At 43.0% G+C, this 22,433-nt stretch overlaps 1 protein-coding gene across 1 annotated transcript in view; it reads left to right on the plus strand.

The window, feature by feature from the left end:
- Positions 1-2,667: 2,667 nt before the first annotated feature.
- CHAT (choline O-acetyltransferase) overlaps positions 2,668-22,433 on the plus strand; it is a 29,444-nt gene continuing 9,678 nt past the window's right edge. Inside the window, exons 1-10 of the mRNA XM_010155424.1 lie at positions 2,668-2,812; positions 4,557-4,748; positions 6,966-7,084; positions 8,502-8,555; positions 11,895-12,075; positions 13,054-13,231; positions 17,734-17,903; positions 19,941-20,041; positions 20,242-20,370; positions 21,524-21,646. Coding sequence (XP_010153726.1) covers positions 2,750-2,812; positions 4,557-4,748; positions 6,966-7,084; positions 8,502-8,555; positions 11,895-12,075; positions 13,054-13,231; positions 17,734-17,903; positions 19,941-20,041; positions 20,242-20,370; positions 21,524-21,646 — 1,310 coding nt within the window. The 5' untranslated portion in view covers positions 2,668-2,749. The remainder of the gene's footprint in view (positions 2,813-4,556; positions 4,749-6,965; positions 7,085-8,501; positions 8,556-11,894; positions 12,076-13,053; positions 13,232-17,733; positions 17,904-19,940; positions 20,042-20,241; positions 20,371-21,523; positions 21,647-22,433) is intronic.

Genomic DNA, 22,433 nt, shown 5'->3' on the forward strand with positions numbered 1-22,433 from the left:
GCAGCGGCGCACGCTTCGCCCGTGTATTCCTCACGGGCGTACCCCCCTCCGAACTTCCTAAGAACTTTAAGCCTATCTTCTCGGTAACCCTGAGAGTGAGGGTGATGGTAACCCTGAGAGTGAGGGTGAATAGAAGGAGGCTCAGTGTAGTGCCCCAACAACGTTACGTACCGCAAGCTGCCTCCCAAGGATGGAGAACTCCAGTATAAGCACATGGGCTTATCCCAGTCCTTCTCCGCTATCTGCTAACGGAGAGATCAGTGTCTTTTTGTTGCGGATTTGAGCTGCTGCTTTGAGCTGTGGGAAGGCCACCCAGCTCCCCAGCCTGCCGTAACTCGCAGCCACCCTGCTAAGCCGCTCACCCCAGCCCTCCAGCTAAGCCAGCTGTAAATAAAAACTGCTAGGATTATTATTCTTTTTCCTAATAACTTTGACAATGCACCTCACAGCCGTTCCAGTGAGCAACTTTGAAGTCATCTTGAATTTCTGCAGGATTTTCTCTTGTGTCAGTTTCCTTGTCCTTTATTAAGCAAATATAGGATTGGGCGTGATGCTAAGCTGGCAGCACTTGAACCAGAGACAAAGCCTCAGTTCATCCCCGTGACAGACAAAAGTACAGTTCAGGCTACCACCCCCAAGCACTCTATCACACCGATTTTACAGATAGGCGAGTCTGTTACGGGCTCTGTGTCTGTGGGAGACACTGCTAGTATGGATGCGTAGTCCGTGTGACTCGTTCTTGCAGTTTGACAAAAACCTAAGGAAAGAAAGAAGTCCCAGTGAGGAGAATGCTGTCAGGATTTTTCCGTAGGGGAACACAGTTCTAGGGGCTCTGAAGGTAAAATGGCTACTCTGGGTGTGTGAACGCAGGTGGGGAGCTGGGGCCAGCCCACACACAACTGGGCAAGCTGCAGTCTTCCAAGGGTTCAGGATGTGTCCCTTATTTGAAGTTCTTTGAACCTGTGTTACTGGGAGTAGAGTGCTTGGCTAAGCGATGAGACCTGCGTAGCACACGAGAGGGAGCGGAGCAGCAGAGTGGGTTAATGTGGCCTTTCCGTGAGGGAAATCGTCTTTCACCTGGGTTGAAATCGTGAGCAGATGACAGATCAACACGAGTTTGCTGTGTGGCTCATTGCAGGGCTCCAGGGACATCTCTCAACCTTATCCAACCTACTTTACAGCACATGGCCCCACTGGCAGCCAGTGCAGGACAGGGAGAGGACGGGATCAACACAAGGTGTCAGTGACCACATACGCATTAGCAGAGCCGTGCTGAAGCCGCAAGCCTGGAATAGCCTAGCCAATTCCTCAGAAGAGGAACAATGCACAGCCATCCCTGCCCATCGCTAAACAACACACTTTGTCTCACTTTCACGCACTGTATGTTTTTATCCACATTGTTCTTAAAAGCCGTTGTAGAAATAATTCAAGTGCTCTGAATGTATAGTCCCAAGGGTTTCAGAAAGGAAACCTTTGGTGGAAGTGGAAGGTGTCCCTGCCCATGGCAGGGGGGTTGGAACTAGATGATCTTTAAGGTCCCTTCCAACCCAAACCATTCTGTGATTCTGTGATTCTGTGAAATCCAACGTTCTTTTCTACTTAGTCAACACATGTTGTCTTCTATATTTTGCATACATACAGTGCAAAGTAATTAAACCAAAAAACTGTGATCCGTCAAGACCTGACTGAACACACAGAACTTGCTCTGCTTTAGCTGTACCACTGTAACTGAAGGACAACAGCTTGGCGCGGGCACCATTGTATCAGAAGAAATACACATGTCAGGTAGCTTATTCTTGCACAGAAAAGGAGTAAGAGGCATCTTTAGAAGCAAAAACTAGGATAAGCACAATGCCAGAGGGACACAGGTGGAAGTATTTGCTCTGTCACAGGTGACTGCTGTGACTCCTGGCAGGTTAAGCCGTCTCCCTAGACAGGTATATGCTCTCGGTAAGAACTGCTGTGCGAAGGGGCTCAAATGCAGTGTATGCCACCGCTCCCAGCCCTCCCGCAGCCAGCCTGCCAGCCTAGGCAGGCTCACAGGGTCCCCCAGCCCAGAGACATGCCCAGAGCACGGGCAGCCCTGCGAGACTCTAGCCTGGAGAGGGCAAAGGCACGTCTCCACCAAGCTCCTTTCCACAGCTTCCGCATCTTTAGCGCGGAGGTGGCAGCGTCTCACTGCTTCCATGGAACCGTGCGATGACAAATGGGTTTGAAGACTGTGGTGCTTTCATGTAAAACGGTAAAGGGAGGATATATAAGATCCTTAGACAGAAAACTGCAATCTCACCTGTGTTGACAAAAGTACATTCAAAGAAAAGTCACCTCTTTCCTCCAGCTAAGATAAAACAGTAAGACTAAGCATGCAGCTCATGGCACAGTGCGTTGCAAAGTGAATTAGGGTGACAAAACAAACCACGCTGGGAAGGGACCATTTAAGTGCATCAGATAGTTCTGGATAAAGAAACTTATAGCAAAACGAGACAAACAATGTCAGAGCAATCTCCACTGGACTCAGTTCAGCTACTTATGAATGTTGTCCTTCTATTTCTCTTCAGTTTTGCATTCTGAAGCTTCTATATATGCTTGCGCAGGGAATACTCCCCGTGTACATTTTGGTTATAAATTACGGGTACTGACTGGACTTTAAATCTTTTCTGTTTCCAGAACTGAGGCGTGAGGCTCCATAAGTGCCCCCGAGTGGCTTCAATTTCTGTCCTCAACAAAAGATATCGAAAGAAATGCCGGAATGCCTGTCCTAGAAAAAAACATGCAGAAGAAAGAGAAAGATACATGCACTAAAGATGAGACAGTAAGTGACTGTTTCTGGGCAAACAACAGAAAGAAAAAAAAAAAAGAAAAACAAAAGGTTGAAGATAGATGACTTAACATCTTCTAATGCTGTAAATTAATGTAAAATAATATGATTGTAAACCAAGCTATGTTCCAGAGCTGATTCCTTCATTTCAGGGAACCCTAGTTATCCTGCAGCAGTTTATAATCAGGAACTTTGATCCAACATTAGTGTTTTTCATATCCAAATACACTCTTCCTCCCAACATCCTCTGAAGAATTCCAGTAAGTGAAATATTATTACACACAGCAAATGCATTACTACACAGTCAGAGATGGCATGTATTTCTCAATAGTACAGAACTATCAAATGATCACATATAATTAATTTTGAAGCTGGTTTAAAAGATGATGGATGTGTAGGCTTATAAGTAGTCAATGCCTTGGGTTTAAAGCTTTTTTCCTAAGCAAGGTCGTGACCTGTACAGTAACTTTACCCAGAAAGACAAGGCCAAAGCCAGGTATTAAAAAGAAATACTATTTGGCACATCTATTTCCACTGGCCAAGAAATCAGTGACGGAAGAGATGTGCCCTGACTAAACATAGCTTGAAACTATAGAATTACCATTCTTCTATTTCTGAGATCTGGGGTGCCTTACCGGCTAAATCGGATTTGCATTTCCATTGATAACAGGTAATACTATGACACTTTTTATGAGTATCTGAAATCTTTGGTTTCTAGATAAGGAAATATAATGCAGCACTGCCTTTCTGTGAATGTCAAAAGGCAGTGCTGGTATTTGAGCTCAGAGGACACCCAGTCCCAGCCTTCTGTCCAGAGCACTTCCTCCATCCCCTCCCTCCCTGCGTGCCCTAGCAAGGGAGCTTGCAGCTAGCCTTGCACTGAGAAGCAGGCAGGACTAGGTGACTGTCAGACATCTCTTCCAACCAAAATCACCCTACAGTCCTGCAATCCTGTAAAAATGAATGTCTATTACATCAAGACCTAGTTAAAAAAGCTGAACTTTACCTGCTTTAGGAGACCGGCATAAATCAAATAGGAGAAATAAATGCTCCAAAGTTTATGGTCTACACTAATCACTAATGGACAAGCATAGCTGAATGACTGTTTCTCCACTGGGAGACACGTCCAGTTCCCTGAGGAACCATGCTTAAAGCATCACAGCCTCTTGCGATTTCCCAGTCTGTCATGGATTACCCTTCTTCCTCTGCCTTCTGCTAATGACTAATTACACTTCACTCGGTTAATTCTACATTAAAAAACAAAGGAAGCTTAATTGGATGGACAGCATGAGATTGTTTTCTTCCCAGATACTATTTGTTTCCAGGTGGCTATTTGCCCGTTTGTCCCAGAATTTTGAGAATTTTTAACAGGGAGTAATCTCTTGTTTTCCATTAGTTTCCTGGCCTATCCATTTGAAAACCTAATTGACCAAAGGCCTACAAACAGAGCTACTGGACAAGTACCACTGCTTCAGTATTGCATAAAACTGCATCATATGCAATTCTAACATCCAGGCACTTTAAGACCTAATGAAACTCCACTGAAGTCACACAATTACATTTGCAGTAATCAGGCACCTCAACTGCTAAACCAGAATAAATGGATTACAAAAGGCATACAATATATTGATCAGCAACAGAAGAAAAAAAAAAAAAAGAAAAAGAAAAAAAAAGGAGGACAGTTTGGGAACAGTAGAATTACTTGATAATCTCTTTTTTTTTTTTTTTTTATGATTAGGTAGTGCCAAAACTTCCAGTCCCACCACTGCAACAGACCTTACGCATGTACCTACAGTGCATGAAACACCTAGTGCCAGAGGAGCAATTTAGAAAGACCAAGGTCGTTGTGGAGCAGTTTGGAATTGCAGGAGGCATGGGGGAATCCTTGCAGCAAATCCTCGAGGAAAGAAGGGAAAAGACCACGAACTGGGTAAGCAAATGCAGATGAGAAAAATACTTGCTGTGTTGGATGATGCCCATTTACAAACTGTTTGTGATGTTCTATATGTGGTTACTGCTTTCTTCCAATGGGTCAGTGCAAACAGGGGTCATATCAGATTCTACAAAAGAGAATGAATACTACAGAAACATTAGGCTAGAATTTTAAAAATACATCAAAATCCATGTCATTATTATGTTTTGACATCAACAGTTTGTTGACATAAAGGAGGGAATTCATGCATCTCAGGTGCATGCACGCAGGTGTCAGCTCTACCTGTAGGAAGCACTATATTACATCCTGTTCGGATGTACTTTCTTCCTTTCCCTTTAGTAACAGGATTTAGAGCTTTTATTAAAATGAAAAAGGTTTTCTGTTAGGACTATAAAAAGTGCCTTGCATACCCATCTAGCCAAAGCTCTGATCCAGTCAAATTATTCTGGAATGGAATACTTTCGGATAGGAATTGCTCCTTTTTAATTAAACTATGATTTGCCATTCCTTGTCGCACCATACCAATGCAGTTACCCTGAAGTATTTACTCTGCCAAATATACACACAGGTATGCATATATGTATCTGTCACACAGACCACGCTGACACCTTCAGCTTTTAAAAAAGTCCAGCTTTCTGCTTCCCAAGACAGGAAAATTAAATAAGCCATAGATAAAATAGATTTTATCATTCCACAAACTCATAGTTCGTCCTGCCTTCATTAATCGTGTTAGAATATGGCAGCTGAAAACTAGAAACACTGATTTTGTTGGAGACCTTCCATCCCAGCAAGTAAGAGAGACACCGAATCAATTCAGTGAAATCCTGCAGGCTTGCTACTGGTATCAGTGAAGTGTGGCTCTCCCTTAACTTTTCAGTTGTGTGACCTGCAAAACTCCATCAAATTGCTGCTACAGTCAAGAAAAAAGGCTACAGTACTAGCAGTGCTTTTATTTTAAAAGCACTTGTTTTTAAAGTACCTGTTGCCATAGTCTGAGGGCTCCACTAAATGCCACCCAATCTTGTTTTGTTACTCTGATTGTAGGACTTCATGGTTTTGGTGGCTAAATTAACCATCTCTTAGTGGTCCCGATAACAAATAGTGTTCCAGGAGACAACTCTTCATTTAATCACTTACAGCACAGAAACTACAGAGGAAGGATGTATAAGCATCTTCGCAAATGTCTCAACTTAAATACTGGTTATTAAAATTAAATACCTGATTCTTAAGATAAACCAGAAATGTTTTTATTTGGAATTTAACTTGCCAGGAGTACAGCTCTAGTCTGTTCTCCTGAAGACTCCAGAGACTGTGGGAGAAGCATCTGTTCTAACAGCCATGAAATATCTCAGAGGAAAACTTTTTCAACTGATGCATGCATTTGTAATTATTTTTGCATAATTTCATTGTTGTTTATAGTTACTATATGCAAAGCATGCCCATTAAACTCAGAAAGACCATTTGATCTTTTTATGAAAGCCTTCATTTTCCAAATAAGAATTCTTCAAACTCTGCTCAGACTCTGCTCAGACATAAAGGAATGCGGTAACTGTACATCTGTGCTTTCAATAAAAACGGTTAGAAATCTAATATGTGTGTCTGTATGGGTCAAGCATCAGTAATCTGCATTTGTGTCAGTGGACACAGAGGGAATTCTCCAGGGGCCCTATCATAGAATCATAGAATGGTTTGGGTTGGAAGATGCCAGCATCTGCAGGATCGAACCATTAGGCTCAGGAAGTTCTTTTCCCACGGATGTCTTGCTACAGGACAGTATCTGATGGCTAACAACAGGGCATCTTGGCATCACTGACAAATATTTGAAGCCCCCTGAGGAAAGTCATTGCTAGTAAAATTGCATCCATCTCTTACGTATATCCCAATCACTATTCAGCCGTCAGCATGTTGTACTCAGGCACTGTTTTTGTTGTAGAGAGAAGCAAACAACAAAATACACAAACCACCACAATATGGGGCTTGTTTACTTTTTAATGGAACACACTGTAAATTGCCATTGATTGAAAAATAAGATTATGGAATTGTGGCTGATTTCAGCTGAGCTGAGGTCACAGAACCCAGACTGAAAATGCTCAGCAGCTCCATTAATCAGAGCCCATGCCTGACACCCGGAGCACCAAGCACTCTCCCCTCACCCTCAGACTGCCTTTCTGCATGTTGGTCATAGCTTTAAGATTTCATGTCCCCTTCCCTTAGGTTTTTAACTACTGGCTGGATGACATGTACCTCAACAACCGGCTAGCTCTTCCAGTCAATTCCAGCCCAGCAATTATCTTTGCTCGTCAGTATTTCAAGGATGTAAATGACCAGCTGAGGTAATGTACTACGACTTTGCAGCTTTTGCTAAATGAAAGAATATTTTAAATGTACTGCTTTTGCAAAAAGACAATCAACTTTCATTAAAATATAAGGGCTGTAACCATTAAATGATTTCCTATTAGGCCTGCAGACTGAGGACAGTGTTTCTGGGGTTACTCATCCTGATATTCAGAAATGAAAGTGTCATTACTGTTACATTTATTGCATGAAAAACATGCCATGGGATTTACAGTTTTTAAAGGAATATTTGCATACCTTTTCATTGTAGAATTCAAGTGAACCATTTTTCAGTGGAAAAAAGAAATACTAATTTATGACATATTGTCTAAAGCAAAACAATCTTTAACATGCCAGCACTATGACTTGCAGCCACCCTGCAAACTCAAAAGGCCACGCTAGTATTAAATTGTCCCTCTCAGGTCCCCAAAACGGCACGGAAACACAGGGGATCTGAGAATAAGAATTCAGAAATCATTCTGCCCCAAGAACACTGCTTCCTTCAGGTCCACCCTTCCCAGCCCTGAGCTGACCTTTCTCCTTTGAGCTGTTGTGGGCAATTACAATAATCTCAAAAGTGAAAAGGTAAGCAAATAGCCAAGCACAGAATATACCTCTCCAGACACCCTTAGAAGAGGATTCCATCCTTCAGCCTTTGCCAAAACATTTTCTCCTTTTAAAATAGTAAACCAGATCAAATCTACCTTCATATAGTGCAATTTTCCTCTTTGCTTTTAGCACTCTCTTGCTGCTTATTAGTGAAAGAATTAACTGCATGTGGATTTATGCTATTATAAACCAGCCCGAACCTTGAAGCTGATATGTGTTATTTTAACATTTTGCATAGACAGGCCATGTATCTTTTTACTTACCTTTAAACATAACTGTAAATGTTTCCATTCATTACTAAATTTATCATGCACACACAGCTTTCGAAAAACCTCCACTTTGCATTTTCTAATGCATGTGCTTTAACAAGGAAGTATTTTTCTCAGAGCCTCGCATTCAGACACAGAAATAATACACCTGTCCACAGCTCTGCAGAAAGAATATCTGCTTAGGACAGGAAGTACTCTAATAAATTGGACAGCTTATGAGTATTGATATTGAAACCCATGTTAAGGATTCTATTAAATATTCAGCCTCCGCTCCCATTCTCTGAATAAATGCTTTCAGGCTTCCTCCTGTGGCAGTCTGTTTAACCATTTGAAGGGACCATCTCTAGGATTTCATCCTTCTCTTGACATTAATTAATTTAGGTTTTGGGTCAAGGCAGGGGGCCTTTCTTGCCAAGCCAGAAGACTTTCTGTCCCTATGCTGTGTCATCAATCATTCGGGCTCTCCTCTGTCTCTCAGAAACAGCCCAGTGTTGCCAAATGACAAAAGACTGACGTCACTTCTATCTGGTACTTGCAGGTTTGCTGCCAATCTAATTTCAGGAGTGCAAGACTATAAAGCTTTACTGGACACGTAAGTAGCTCGGGAGGAGAGCTGCTGCTTGAGTATGCGCAAGGCTTCTGCTTCAAGGGTGCTCTATTGTGCCCAAAGTCAGGCTGCATCCCCTTCTCCACCATTTGGAAGGGTTGGGGCTCCAGCATGCTTCAGGGCAAGCGCCCAGCAGGTTTTTTACGCTTTCTGCTTTATTACCGCAGTCTAACAGGTTGGAGAAGGACCCTTTTTGCTGCCTGGTAGCCAGCACCCTAGCACACGCAGTGTGGCTCAAAGGACACCCACAGCCTCCCTAACGGAGCTGTTGAGAACACACCGGGAAGTCTGTGCTCCCCAGACCCAAAGAGCAGCAGCACTGCATTACACATGCCTCCCCTGGCACCAGGCACCCGCCGGGGTGCTGCACCCCCCCCACGTACTGCACCCCACCTCCCTCCCCCCAAAAAAGAAATAACAGCAGAAGAAGGAAGCCTCACCGCAGACAGGGTGGTTCAGCGGCTAGTAAAAATACGTTACTTTCCTTATATAAATACAGGGGAAATCCATGATTTTTGAAGTCATGTATGTGGTAGTTTGTAACACCATTTTACACAGCACTTCTTAACCTCATCTAGTGTGTTCCGAGTTTACTGCTGAAATCATGACTCCCCAAAGAACAGAAACAGTGGAGAGCCAAGCACAATGGATCCTGCGCCATAGAAGGGACGGGATAGTTTTCTTGTCTGGAAATACAAGAGGCCTATGTGACATGCTTTAACCAACACCTATTTGGATGAGGAAGGCAAAGTCCATATTCAAACAACAAAGTCCCTATCATCTATGAATTTCATAGACCAAAGAGGAAGAGGCTGTTCAATTTTTCACTTCAAAAGTCTGACAGCTAATCAGAAAGAACTACTTATTTAAGAATACGTGCTTTTGTTTAAGATATGCCACGCAACCGCATGCACCAGCACTGGCGTGCTGTGAAGTACTACTGCATACTAATGTGGTTCGTTGTATCTTTATACAACAGCATCTGAGACGAGATGAAGAAACCCCATTGCTCAAACAAAGATAATTTAAATTCTTATTATTTTGGCCTCACTACTCTAGACCCAAAGATTCCTGTGATCAGATTTTATCACAGAATCACAGAATGGTTTGGGCTGGACGGGACCTTAAAGATCCTCTAGTTCCAACTCCCTTGCCATGGGCAGGGACACCTTCCATTAGACCAGGTTGCTGAAAGCCTCGTCCAGCCTGGTCTTGAAGACAGCCAGGGATGGGGCATCCACAGCTTCTCTGGGCAACCTGTTCCAGTGCCTCACTACCCTCTCCAGGAAGAATTTTTTCCTTTTATCTCACCTAAATCTGCTCTCTTTTAGTTTAAAATAATTGTCCTTTGTCTTATCACTACAGGCCCTTACAAAAAGTCCCCCCCAGCTTTCTTGTCAGTCCCTTCAGGTACTATAAGGTCTCCCCGGAGCCTTCTCTTCTCCAGGCTGAACAAGCCCAACTCTCTCAACCTGTCCCCATAGCAGAGGGGCTCCAGCCCTCTGAGCATCTTCATGGCCTCCTCCGGACTAGCTCCAACCAGTCTATACCCTTCTTATGTTGGGGGCCCCAGACCTTGATGCTGTACTGCAGGTGGGATCTCATGAGAGCAGAGTAGAGGGGGAGAACCCCCTCCCTTGACCTGCTGGCCACACTTCTCTGGGTACAGCCCAGGATACGGTTGGCTTCCTGGGCTGCCAGCGCACACTGATGGCTCATGTCCAGCTTTTCATCCACCAGTACCCCCTCATCCTTCTCCTCAGGGCTGCTCTCATTTTCTTGCCTTAAATCAATAACCATTTAAATCCTTACTACTGTGTCCTCATATTGTTGTTGCTGTTTGCTTATCACCCCTCCTGTATAATTATGAGGACACCATAATTGTTACATTCCCAGTTCCTTGTTGCTGTTCAGGACTTCTACGAGCAAGTGTACTGCTGGCTTCTCTTGGATCACCCCACATGCAGATGCACAGTATTCCAGCCCAAACCCAGGCATTTAGTTTTAACCGTGCAGATATTCCATGCAGTTGCCAGGATTAAACGTTTCAAACCAAGCCTAACTTGTTCACATAAAATATCTTACACAGACATCTCCTAAATCAATGCAAGATTTTCTAGTGCCATCAGTCAGCATTAATAACCCCTGTCTTAACTGCTATAATTCCAGATTGTCCCATCTAAATCTACCATGCTATTCCACTATTTTCAATCATCATAGATGCTCTTCGGAAGTCTCTTAAATATAAGAGGATTTCTGCATTATACAAAATGTAGAAGAAGGACAGCACTAATAACCCTGTTTTGCTGATAAGCAACAGAAAAATTAAGCACCAGTACAAGGAAATTAGTGATATAGAGAGTTTGAGAGGAGGAAATAAAGTGAATATCCCTGGTTCAGGACTTCAACCAACCTAAAGAGACAAAGTTAAGCAAAATAAACTAGCATAAATCATTACCCCATACCAGCTCTATGACAGTAACCCTTCTTGTGCGCTTTTTTGCCCCTGATCCTCTCTGGCAGGCTGGAAGCTTCGTCCTCTTTTGCTGAGGGAAAACCTCTGCACTATAAGGTCTTTTTCCTCCTGTTGGTCTCTGCAGCCTCTCCCAAGCAACAGCACCATCATTTCCTGCTCATTGTCAGTGGGATATTTTACAGTCCATAATCATAATTGTGATAACTTTCTTTTTTTTTCCTGGCCACTAAAGCAGCCTTTTAGGAGGCATTGTTTTCACAGGCTTTCCAATAAAAAAGGGAACAGATTTCAGCACTTATTCCCTCCTAGGTCTAAGTAAGAATTAGCATCTAAGTGAGGATCTGTGGAAAACAGAAATGCCCTCGGCATCGCTGGCCATCCCTGTTCATCTGGCAAGGCCCTCTCATACACCCTCCAGCCACTCTGCACCGTACAGGCCACTGTGATTTGCAGCGAATTTTGTCTGTACTTTTTTTCCAAGGTGCTGCGTCTTTCCCAGCTGTTCTGCTGACTTCTGTCCTGGCAAGTTTCTGGGGTCCCACCTAGGCAGGCTTCCCACGGTCATTGCAAAGCTGCTTGTGACCTGCTATTCTTTCAGTTTCCACTAGATGATAATGCAATTGCTTAATGAATATGCATGAAGCTGCCAGGAATGATGTATTTAACTTTGGTATGGGAATTCATCTATTTCCCTTATACTGTAATCTCGTTTTATTATTCAATTTGTGTTATACCTGATCTAATTGTAACAGAACAAAGGACAGATTAGATTTCTCTTCCTTTCTGTCTCTCTCCCCCTCTCTCCCCTCTTTTCCTCTGGCTTTGTTTTTCTCCTTCTCTCTCTCCAGCCATGCTTTACCTGTTGATTTTGCTCGTGGACAGCTGTCTGGTCATCCTCTCTGTATGAAGCAATACTATGGACTCTTTTCTTCCTATCGTCTTCCAGGACATATCAAAGATACCCTCGTGGCCCAGAAAAGCAGTGTAATGCCAGAACCAGAGCACATCATTGTTGCTTGTAACAATCAGGTAAATGAGTGTTCTTTTTTTATATCTTTCTATATTTCTTAGTTTGTTTAAGTTTGCTCAAGGGCCTAATCTAACCACTGTTCAGAAACACAACTAACGTGCTATGTATGAGCTCACTTCGTATCAAACGTTTGCTGTCAATATTTCCAAAAAATGCTTCTGCAGCATTTTTGTCCTTAGCCCACATTATGTTCCAAGTAGAGTGATGCAGAAAGGAGAAGTGGGGCAGAATTCATTTGCTTTCTCATTCAAACAAAAATGTTTATTAAACAGAGATGAAACCACAGAGGGGAAAAAAAAATAGAGTGCATTTGCTGGAAATGCTCTTCTCTTGACAGTTAAGTATTGGCACACAACACATGGCACATATACCCCCAACCCATGTAGGGGGGCTATGCCTGAAGAAGTTAGCATGGGTGCAGGCAGAAATGCTGAAGCGTTGGAGTGCATCTGCCCCAGCCAATAAATGCCACCGAGCAGCAGAGTATATTGGCTGGGCAGAGCATGCTATAGCTCAGCTTGACTATCTGTGGTACTGGAGCCATGCCTGCAGGCCCCCTTAGACTGAAGGGGTAGAGCCCAGTGATCCCTTTTCCACAAAGTCCCATTCTTCACTTCAATGGGAAGCTCTCTAGATTCTCTACGTCATTTTAAAACAAATACTACCATGGGAATTATTTACATACTTCCTGATTTTTTCTCTTTGGGGTTTTTTTAAGCTTTTTCAAACAACTTATGTTTTATATGAACCCAACACACAATATAAGTACCCTACAGCAACTGGCATTGCACTGGTGTAAAAACACAAGAGGGGTGATCCCTGGGCCAGTCCGCAGTGGTTTTGTGTTCCACTACCTGCAGGCCTGGCTGGCCCAGGCAGGAGTAGCATCTCAACACCTACCCAGGCAAAAGCCAAACGGACCAGTACGGGCCCAACCCACTGCGACTGTTCTTCTGACTTCTGTCATTTTTTTGCAGTTTTTTGTTTTGGATGTTGTCATTAATTTCCGTCGTCTGAGTGAGGGAGATCTTTTCACTCAGTTACAAAAGATAGCCAAAATGGCAGAGAATGAAGAGGAAATGCTGCCTCCAATTGGCCTGCTGACAACAGATGGAAGAACAGAGTGGGCAGAGGCCAGGACAATCCTTATGAAAGGTTAGCAGCAGCAATCCCAGCTTTCTCCTCTTCATCACCTTCCTCCTCTTCCTCCTCACCATCATTGCCTTTCTTTGCTGGGAATGATCATTACAGCAAATATAGGACTGAATGTGCAACCTCACTGCTGAATTTTTCCAAGCAGTAGGAAACTCAATGCCTGTAAGTGTTCAGATGTGTGTTACCAACGAAGCAGCAGATACGGTTTGACCCTTGGGCTGTGAACGTTTAAGTGTTATGCCATGTAAATAGCATTCTCACTCCATTCTGTTTTTTCATCCCATAAATTACATTACATCAGATTTTGTGATTTGTCTCTTCCTTCAAATCCATTTTGTACCGATAAGAATTGGCTTCTGGCAACTATTAGACATTCTTCATCTCCTCTAACTAAGGCACCTACAAGTTAAAGTCCTACTGAATCTAGCTGTATACTCTCTTTAGTCAATGGAGAAAGATAGAAAGCACCCAGGCTGATTCATCCAAATCTTAAGTATCTAGGAAAGGTGACACCAATTATTATCCGGGTATAGTTCTCTCTCTCTCTCAACAATTGGCAGCATTTAGCTATCTTCGATTCTGGACCCAAATGCCTGACTTTGAAACAGATGAAAATAAAGGGTGGGATTAGTCACCTCTATCACTTCACACCTCCCATATTTTACCCTGAAACCAAGTCATCTAAACATCCTCTTTTTGCCATTTTAGATGACTTAGGTATTCATTTTTCCCTCCTGAAAAAAATGTTAACTAAACTCTTTAACCTCAATTCAGCAATGCTACAGAAAGTACTGCTCTTTTACCAGTGCCCTGGAATACACAAGAGTTGCCAAGAACCTCAAAATGTATTTACCTTACCAAGGAAGATCTTCCCTATTCTTATTCAAGTTTATCTGTGCTCATAATAACTTTATCTATATAAACACACACACACACACAGAGTCCTGACTATTATTACATGGTACCAGTCTAATTTTCAGGCTTTCCTCTCCCCTCCCAGTATTTTCATTTAAAGCAGGAGAAAAAAAGATTCCATATTTTAATGCAAGCTGAGATAAACACCTAATCATTTATTTTCATGCCACACTTTTAAGTAAAACAGTGAATGCCTTGAAATCTGAAGCAAAATCGTCTTTGTAAACCTGCATCATCCTAAAGAAAAAAAGTTAAATCAACAAAAACAAGCAAAAAATTGTTGATTTCTCTATAGTGTTTTTGGATTGCCTGGCATTTGATTAAATACTAATTTTAATGAGGAAGAAACTCAGTTTTGCAGCTGAAAAAAAACCAGATTCTGCACTAGCAAATATCACAGCACCATGACTTGAGCCTTCTCTAATCCAAGCAAAAACTACGCGTGCTAGCACAGCTCCTCTATATAGTGTAATGCATCACTGTTTCGCCTGGATACACGACTAACAGCCCTTTTTTCTTTCTTATCTGTGGTGAAATGTTCATGCAACAATAACTGAGAGAGGAAGAGAAAAGCCTCTAGTGAAGCAGTGTGAGGTGGAAAGAGTCACTCCACAGGTGTTCTGTACTGGGCAGGGAAAGAAAGGATGCTTTGGGATGGAGAAAACCTATACAGCACACTGCAGAGGTTAAGAAGGAGATATATACATGGGACTGCACAGACTTCCAAATATGTAATAGGTCTTCTAGGTGAGAAAATTTCAAAGAAATTGTAACAAGCCCAACCATCACTGATTTACAAATATGTTCAGTATTTCAACTGCATTCAGGCTGCAGAACTAACTCACTCTCCTAAGTACAGGAAGTGAATTCTTACTGCTGTAGGAGCTGCAGTCCCATGCATACTATATCGGAATTTGGCTCAGAACTGTCTTCTCCTTTTTAAAACAAAACCCAAACCCCCACCTAATCAAAAGCTAACTGGCCAATTCAATGCAATTGCATGCATTAGAAAGGAAGAAGGACAATAAATGTCTTTCAGGGCTTTAGGCTTGTTCTCACATTTCTCCTCTGTTTCAGTTCTTTCTGGAAATATTTATTTTACGTCCCAAGTCATGGTTCATGAGTTCTTGTGCAGTTCATTGCCTGCTTTGCATGATAATGTTTTCAGTGTTTGATCTCTGGACATGTCTGTTTCTATAAGGGCATCTTCCCCCTACTTTTCTGTTTCTAGAACAGCTTAATTTTATTCACTGTAATACCTAGACTCAAGATGTCCTGAAGCCATATGTCAGAATAAGGGCTTCATGTCTGTCAAAGATGTGTGGGCAGCAGCCACAATGAAATATATACAAACCTATCAGACACATAAAGCAGAACGCTGAGCAAGCTGTGAGCAGTTTGTAAATCACTATCCAAACAGTTTTTCCTTGAAGATGCCTGTCCGCAAATACCAGCAGCTCATGTGTATGGGACAACTTGCATCCACAAGGATCTTTTCAGCCTTTGCGTTGGTGTACCCAGACCATCAGTGGAATAAATACCACAATTACAGTCAGCCCTGCAAGTGCCAGATACCAGAAGAGCTTTACAGCCAGGAAGACAGAGACATGCCTTCTCCCTTACAAAGCTTCTGATGCTTTTGAAGGCAGTTCCTAGGGACATCAGTGTTTCACATGTTGTAGGTCAGCACAGATCACTGGCAGAAAGCACAACCTATCTGCATGCCCCACCAATTTCAATGTCCTGGCCCGTCTTTGCCGGCGCTGGCAGGAATGTCAGGTGCCTTCCCTAGGACTCTGCTTCTGTGGGCAAGGGAACACAGCGCAATATGTGCTCCCCAGGTCCCCATGCAGCTTGCGAGAAGTCATGCTGGCCACCCCTGTCACTGGGGCGACGGCTACCTACACTCCCTCCCTCACAGGCACTGCCAGGCAGCAATAGACTGCACCTTACCATAACCTGCAAGAAGCCACAGCTCCCACTCTTCCTTCTCAGCCACTGCTACCACTTGCGTCTCCTTCTCTTGACATCTTCTCCATTTCTTGCATATTTGCACTCTTTTTTTACTACACGGCATCTGGAGAATGAACCTGGATGATAACCAGCATCTGGTGATCTGGGTTTTTTTTTCCTAGGTCCTCACTATCCTATGTTACTCATTTTGGGAAGGTACAATTTTCTTACTTTGAAGAATGCTGTTCTTTCAGAGGATCAAGCTACTTTTCATATTTGCAAACATTAAAAACAAGCACATTTTGAAATGGCTCCATATTTCAAATGTAAACCAGAATCATTTAATTTTAAATAGTTTTCCTGTTCTTCCAGTTAAAATCATCTGCATGGAGCACAGATCTGTTGATCTTAGCCCAGACTTGCAAGAAGTTTTGATCAGTCTGAATTTATATCTTTACTTAAGAACATTCTGAAACAAAAACATTTTCACCAAAATCTAGCAAAACCTGCAGATGAAAGCTGATCTGTTAAGAATGGAAGGAATTTTAAGTTGATGTCTGAAAGCCCTTTTTCCTTTGATCTTGTTAACAACCATTTAACAGCAATTAATGTTATTATATGGTTTTGAATAAAACAAGTTCGTTATAGGTTCCACGCTTCTATCCTTTCAATTAAAAGCTGTATTAAGTGCTTACAATTAAATATTTCCTGTGCCTCAAACCGAGCCTCAGAAGCAAACAAACTTGTACCTTCGTAATGTTTCTGAGTTAAACAAACTGAGAAAAAAACCCCTACATAAATACACCATAAATAAGGAGGAAAACACTGAAGAAAATGTAAAAATAGCCTTTGTAGTTCACCTGTAGAAGCAAGAATGACAGGACAGAGAAAAGAAACAGAGAAGGAGAGCCAGAAAAAGCACATTTTATTCCGCAGTACACTAGTGATAGGAGGGAAGTGGAATGTGGCAACCCATGGTTTTGGCAATACCACGTTCAAAAACTAAATCTCATGACCTCATCCAGAGATGTTTCCTCATGCGATGTAGGCAATAGACCCAGGCCAGGGCTTATTTCTCTGAAGTACAAGAGATGACCAGGGACAGGAGAGAGAAGAGAGTTTTAATACAAGAACACAAAACCAACATGGGCGCTGCTGCTCCTTGTCCAGAAAAGGGTTTTAATGGGAGAACAGCTTATACAAAACCAGTATAAGCCTTGCTGTTCCACAGCAGAATGCTGCAGCACTGCAGCAGTTGCATGAGCTCTGAAATTCTCTATTTTTCACTTGTTCTCTCAGTAATGGTTATATATAAAATAAGTAAGCCTTGCTGGCTTTGAGAGTAAAATAGATCCATTTCATAATGTAATTACTTCAGGAAATGAAAGGCAGAGAAAGAAAGTGGATGTTATTGAATCATATGAAAGACACACGGAGATACTGCGAAAGTTAACACATGAATGAATGCCTTGGTGTAACGCTGCGTTGCACTGAGATGTTTTGCTGTTGCGGGGGCTCTGCAGTCACCAGCTCATTGCAGAGTCAGTCTGACCTTCCATGCTCTCCAAGCTGGTTCCCCAGCCAGCCCTGCACTGCAGTCGGAGGATGTGAACGTTTCGCTCTTTTATCCCCAGACTCTACTAACCGCGACTCTCTTGACATGATTGAACGGTGCATATGCCTGGTGTGCCTGGACAGCCCGAGCGGGGTGGAACTCAATGACACGAACATGGCATTGCAACTGCTACACGGGGGAGGCTACCATAAAAACGGGGCCAACCGCTGGTACGACAAACCTATGCAGGTAAAAGCCTTACAGCATTATGACAGTACTTGCATGTGGCAAAGGACTCCCGTTGGCCCTGTGGGAGGGAGCACTCAGAATCAAGTGGGAGAAAGAGCGGAGGGCGGCGCCAGCGTCTGCCAAGGCAGGGTTGGTGTGAGCAACCCTGTTCCTTGCCAGGCAGGGGAAGCAGACCTACCGCCTTGCTGGCAGTGGGGGGGCTTCTCCAACACAGGTATGCTTTCACCTTCCCTCAAGTTGCCCTTTACACTTGAGGAGGTAAACAGATACACAGACGCACTGGTAGGTAGATGCCTGCATAAAAAAAAACCCAAACCCAAACAGTATGCATTTAATTACAGTCAATCAAATGAAATAAAAATGCTGGACTACCATCCCAGAACAGAAAAGCACAATAGCTTCCTCTGTTTTCTCACATATTTTCCTGTCATCCTAGAAATACTACCGCTTCTAATTTAGCATGTTTCTAAGTTAGGATTAAGTTCTCACTTAATAGACTGTTTACTTATTTAATGACATCCTTATTGAGACTTTCCTGGAAGAATTAATTTCTCCAGTCTTTTTCCCCCAATCAAATTTTGATTGTCATATTTGAAAGTGTCGCACTGTTATTTTTACATTTTGCAGTAGACCCAGAGTGAAGCAATGTATTAATCTCCAACTGTCAACAATGCTGACACCTCATGAAAAATTGAAAAATCCCTGCTTGCACAATGCTTGTTGCTCTTGCCATATCTAAGAACAGCCACATGAAAAGAGAAACCGCTAAATTAATTACCCTTGCACTGGTTTACCCCAGTGCAAATACATTTCAGTAGTCACCCCTTATTTATGCCACTGCAAATGGCATTATTGGCAGACTGCAGTGCTGAGTTTTTAAAGAAGAAACCGTTTGTCTTTAGTTAGAATCCTCTGTTATTTGCAGGGCCACTAGTTGAGATGTTTCGAGCACATGAGAATTACCAAGGTTTTCTTTTTGTTTACTATCAGAAGGTAGCAGAAATCAAACAAATTTGCATAGTATATGGGAGAGCTTCATGTGTCCAGATGTATTCAGGCCAGAAGCATTTCAAAGGCAAGGCCAAATTCTTCAGGAGAAAAGATTCCATTTTCTTTCACGCAAACACAGATTATGTGGGAAGCCATCCTCACAGCAGGGCTTGTTCTTTCTCTCCATATTCCTCTTCAACTTTGCAGTAAGGCATCAGAAAACATCTGGGTAAACTTTTTGCATCACACATTTATGCTGTGAAAACCTCCTGAGAATCAGGGAGGCAGGATGCGTGTGTGACACAAATGCAGAGTGAGCTGAGTGGGAGAAATTCAGCCAAAGAGCCAAAGACATTTCAGAAGAAGTGGGGAGGAAAAGTCCAAAAAGGACAGGAAATGTGAGACAAAATGTCAGTTTTGGCCTAGACATCTACTTTTGTCTGAGATGCACAGTAACCAACTGCATGGGGGTACTGCAGTGCAGCAGGTTAACGCAGTGAAACCAAGAATGAGGACAAGTAAGAGGGAAATGAAGAAACCGCTACAAAAAAAGGTAGAGGAAGCAGGGCAGTAAAACAAGCTATGAGAAAGCTATCCAATACGGATGAGCTTGTTCATTTGATATGATATTTGTAATAAAACATTATCATAAGGGACTTACAGGATACAGAAGTTGCATTGCCCCCGAAGGTGGAAGAACAACCTCAACCTGTCTTTCTGTTGGTGGGTTTTCTCTACCATAAAGCAGGTGCTAAATCCAATTTCCAGACTCCAATGGGAATTGCTAAATTTTATGTTCTCGCAGGACTCGGTTCAAAACAGCAGCAGAAAGGGACCCAATGTAATGCCATTCACAGGAGAAGAAAGTCTCCTGTCATATGTCTGTAAGTCACCCAGGGGTCTCTAAATCAAGGAAGTTTCTGATACGAGCTATAAGGAAAGATGGGAGAACTACATCATCTTTGGTTAGGTTGCCATCGCAGGGAACTTACCCAGAACGTGATTTATTCCCTATATATCTTGCTCTTGGTTCTTTTCCTTGCTTAGTTTGTGGTAGGAAGAGATGGAGTCTGCGGTACCGTGTGTGAACATTCCCCTTTCGATGGCATCGTACTGGTGCAGTGCACTGAACACTTGCTGAAGCACATGTGAGTCCCCTTTCAGTACAGCTATTGTACCCACTCCAGCCCCTGGGAAGCCTCTGCTAGGGGCAAATTCCCCCTGAGGTGCAGGGTCGCTAAGACCCACACAACTGCTGGGAAACAGCCATTTGCCTGCTAAAAAAAGCAGTGATTAACAAACAGATTATTCCTGTGACCTTAATGACTTTTCTCTCACATACTAACAGGAAAGAAAGCTCCAAGAAATTAGTCCGAGCCGACTCAGTGAGCGAGCTTCCTGCTCCAAGGAGACTAAGATGGAAATGTTCCCCTGAAATTCAGGCACATTTGGCATCATCAGCAGAAAAACTCCAAAGGTAGAACAGATGCCTCGTTTTTCTCAGCAATGACTGCAAGCTGGGAACTACCCAGCACAGTGAGTGGAGGCTCGAGTTCCCTCCTAGAGGGCTCTTCCTGCCCTCCCACCCTTCCTCACCTTTCCAAGCTGGACATACCTAGCACCTCTTTGCAGAACAGCACACTTAAGGGCTGGAGCTACTTCAGTCTATTCAGGAATTGCATTACTATTGTTTTCCTTCCACGTAAATACTAGGAAAGCTAAAGATGACTGGAAAAACAGTTGAGTCCTATTTGCTCGGGATGCAAACAGTGCCGGTCCTCTGTATTTGCGCATGCACCTTACAGGTTTGACCTGACTAAAGTCGAAGCCAGGGCAATGGGGATATGTGTATGGGACAGTAGAATACAACTGGTTTGAATAATTTGAATTCAAATTGCATGTAATTTGTTTACGTCCATGTTGTTCCTACAAAGGTCAGTTCTTGTGACTCTGTTTCCAGACTGTAAAAGATTTGCATGATCTCTAGGGGTGGGGATGGCAATGAGAAATTTCTTATCAAATTATTTAATCTCAACACTGTGGCAGAGAATTAACACATTGTCTGCATGATCAGCTGTAAGTACGTCCAGAGTGACTGCATTAGATGAGACCTCAAAGTGGCTAGAAGCATGTGTAAGAGTATGAAAATATCCAGGATACAGAGTAATTCCTTTTTGTTTTTAAATAAAGGTAGTAGAGTCCTCTAAATTGAAAATTGCAAGGAGCTTACAGTCTTCATCGGGTTTTTAATCCATCCATTTCTCACACTAGTAAAACTCACAGAAATTTGTCAAGAACAAAGGCGGCCCTGGTTTAGGCTTCAGGAGTGGACACACTAGATTTAAAAAAAAAAATTTAAAAGCCGTATTTTACTCAAATGAACAGAATGACCTGAGTGCCACAGCTCATGTTAAGGCTGCAGATAACAAGCCCAGTCTAGAACTTGCATAAATAAAAGTTCCTGATTAGAAACAAGCTACCAAAGGCCAGAACAGTCTGCAGGGTGGGAGCCCACTCACCTCCAAGCGAGTACAGGCAGGAAATGATCTCTGGGTTTCCTTTGGAAACAGAAATGGAACGTGAGATTCTTGCATCTTCCCCCCCAGTAACTGCCTCTGCTTGTTTTTCAGGATAGTAAACAATCTGGACTTTATCGCCTACAAGTTTGAGACCTACGGAAAGGAATTTATTAAGAAACAAAAGATTAGCCCAGATGCCTACATTCAAGTAGCACTCCAGCTGGCATTTTACAGGTAAGGTTAATTCAGCTCATAGGAACAAGGTAGCACAAGAGGAGATTCACAATTTGGTTTTTATACAGAGGGTCCATTTTTTTCCTCAGCACCCAAAACAGGTCTCCTGCATGGAAATGAATGATCTTGCCTAAGGACTACAGGTCAGACAAGATAGAAATTGCTGCCCAGTTCTCCTGGGGAGACAGAGTACTCATTTCCTTTGCTCCCTTTCCCTCTCTTTGGTTTACCTTCCCATCCCTGTGTCCCACACACGCCACCCTGGCTAGCACCCTCCCCAAGGCTGTCCCTGCGCTTAGCACCGAGAAGATGGTGAGGGGACATGGCCAGGAGCGGCAGACAACCCTGTTGCCCACAGCAGCAGAAGCAGCTGGGGAGTCCAAGTCCCTGGGGGGGAAACACCCCCTTGCCACTGTGGGTAGCTTGGGAGGAGCCGCGGCAATAACCCGTAGCTCACCACATATGCATCCCCCGCACATAAGGGGGGAAAGTGTTCACAAGGAAAAATACTACGGCAGCGTATCAGAACAAAGTTCCTAACAGTATAGGAACTGCTGCTGCTTCCTTCTTCACAGGCATCCCAAGATTTGATAATATCCTCTACTTTCCATGCTATCATCAAAGTTAAAAGCTCCTTTCTGCACTCTCAGCACAGCAAACGCTCCAGGCTAGAAATCGGTTGCATGGGCTCCTGCAGAACAGCCTATTACACGAATAATTCTTTATCACGTCAAATTAAATCCTGAAGTGGACTTTACCTAGTCAAAACCAGAGATGCCTCACACAT

The sequence above is a fragment of the Eurypyga helias genome, unplaced genomic scaffold, assembly GCF_000690775.1.
Source record: "Eurypyga helias isolate BGI_N326 unplaced genomic scaffold, ASM69077v1 scaffold27747, whole genome shotgun sequence".
Taxonomy (NCBI): domain Eukaryota; kingdom Metazoa; phylum Chordata; class Aves; order Eurypygiformes; family Eurypygidae; genus Eurypyga; species Eurypyga helias.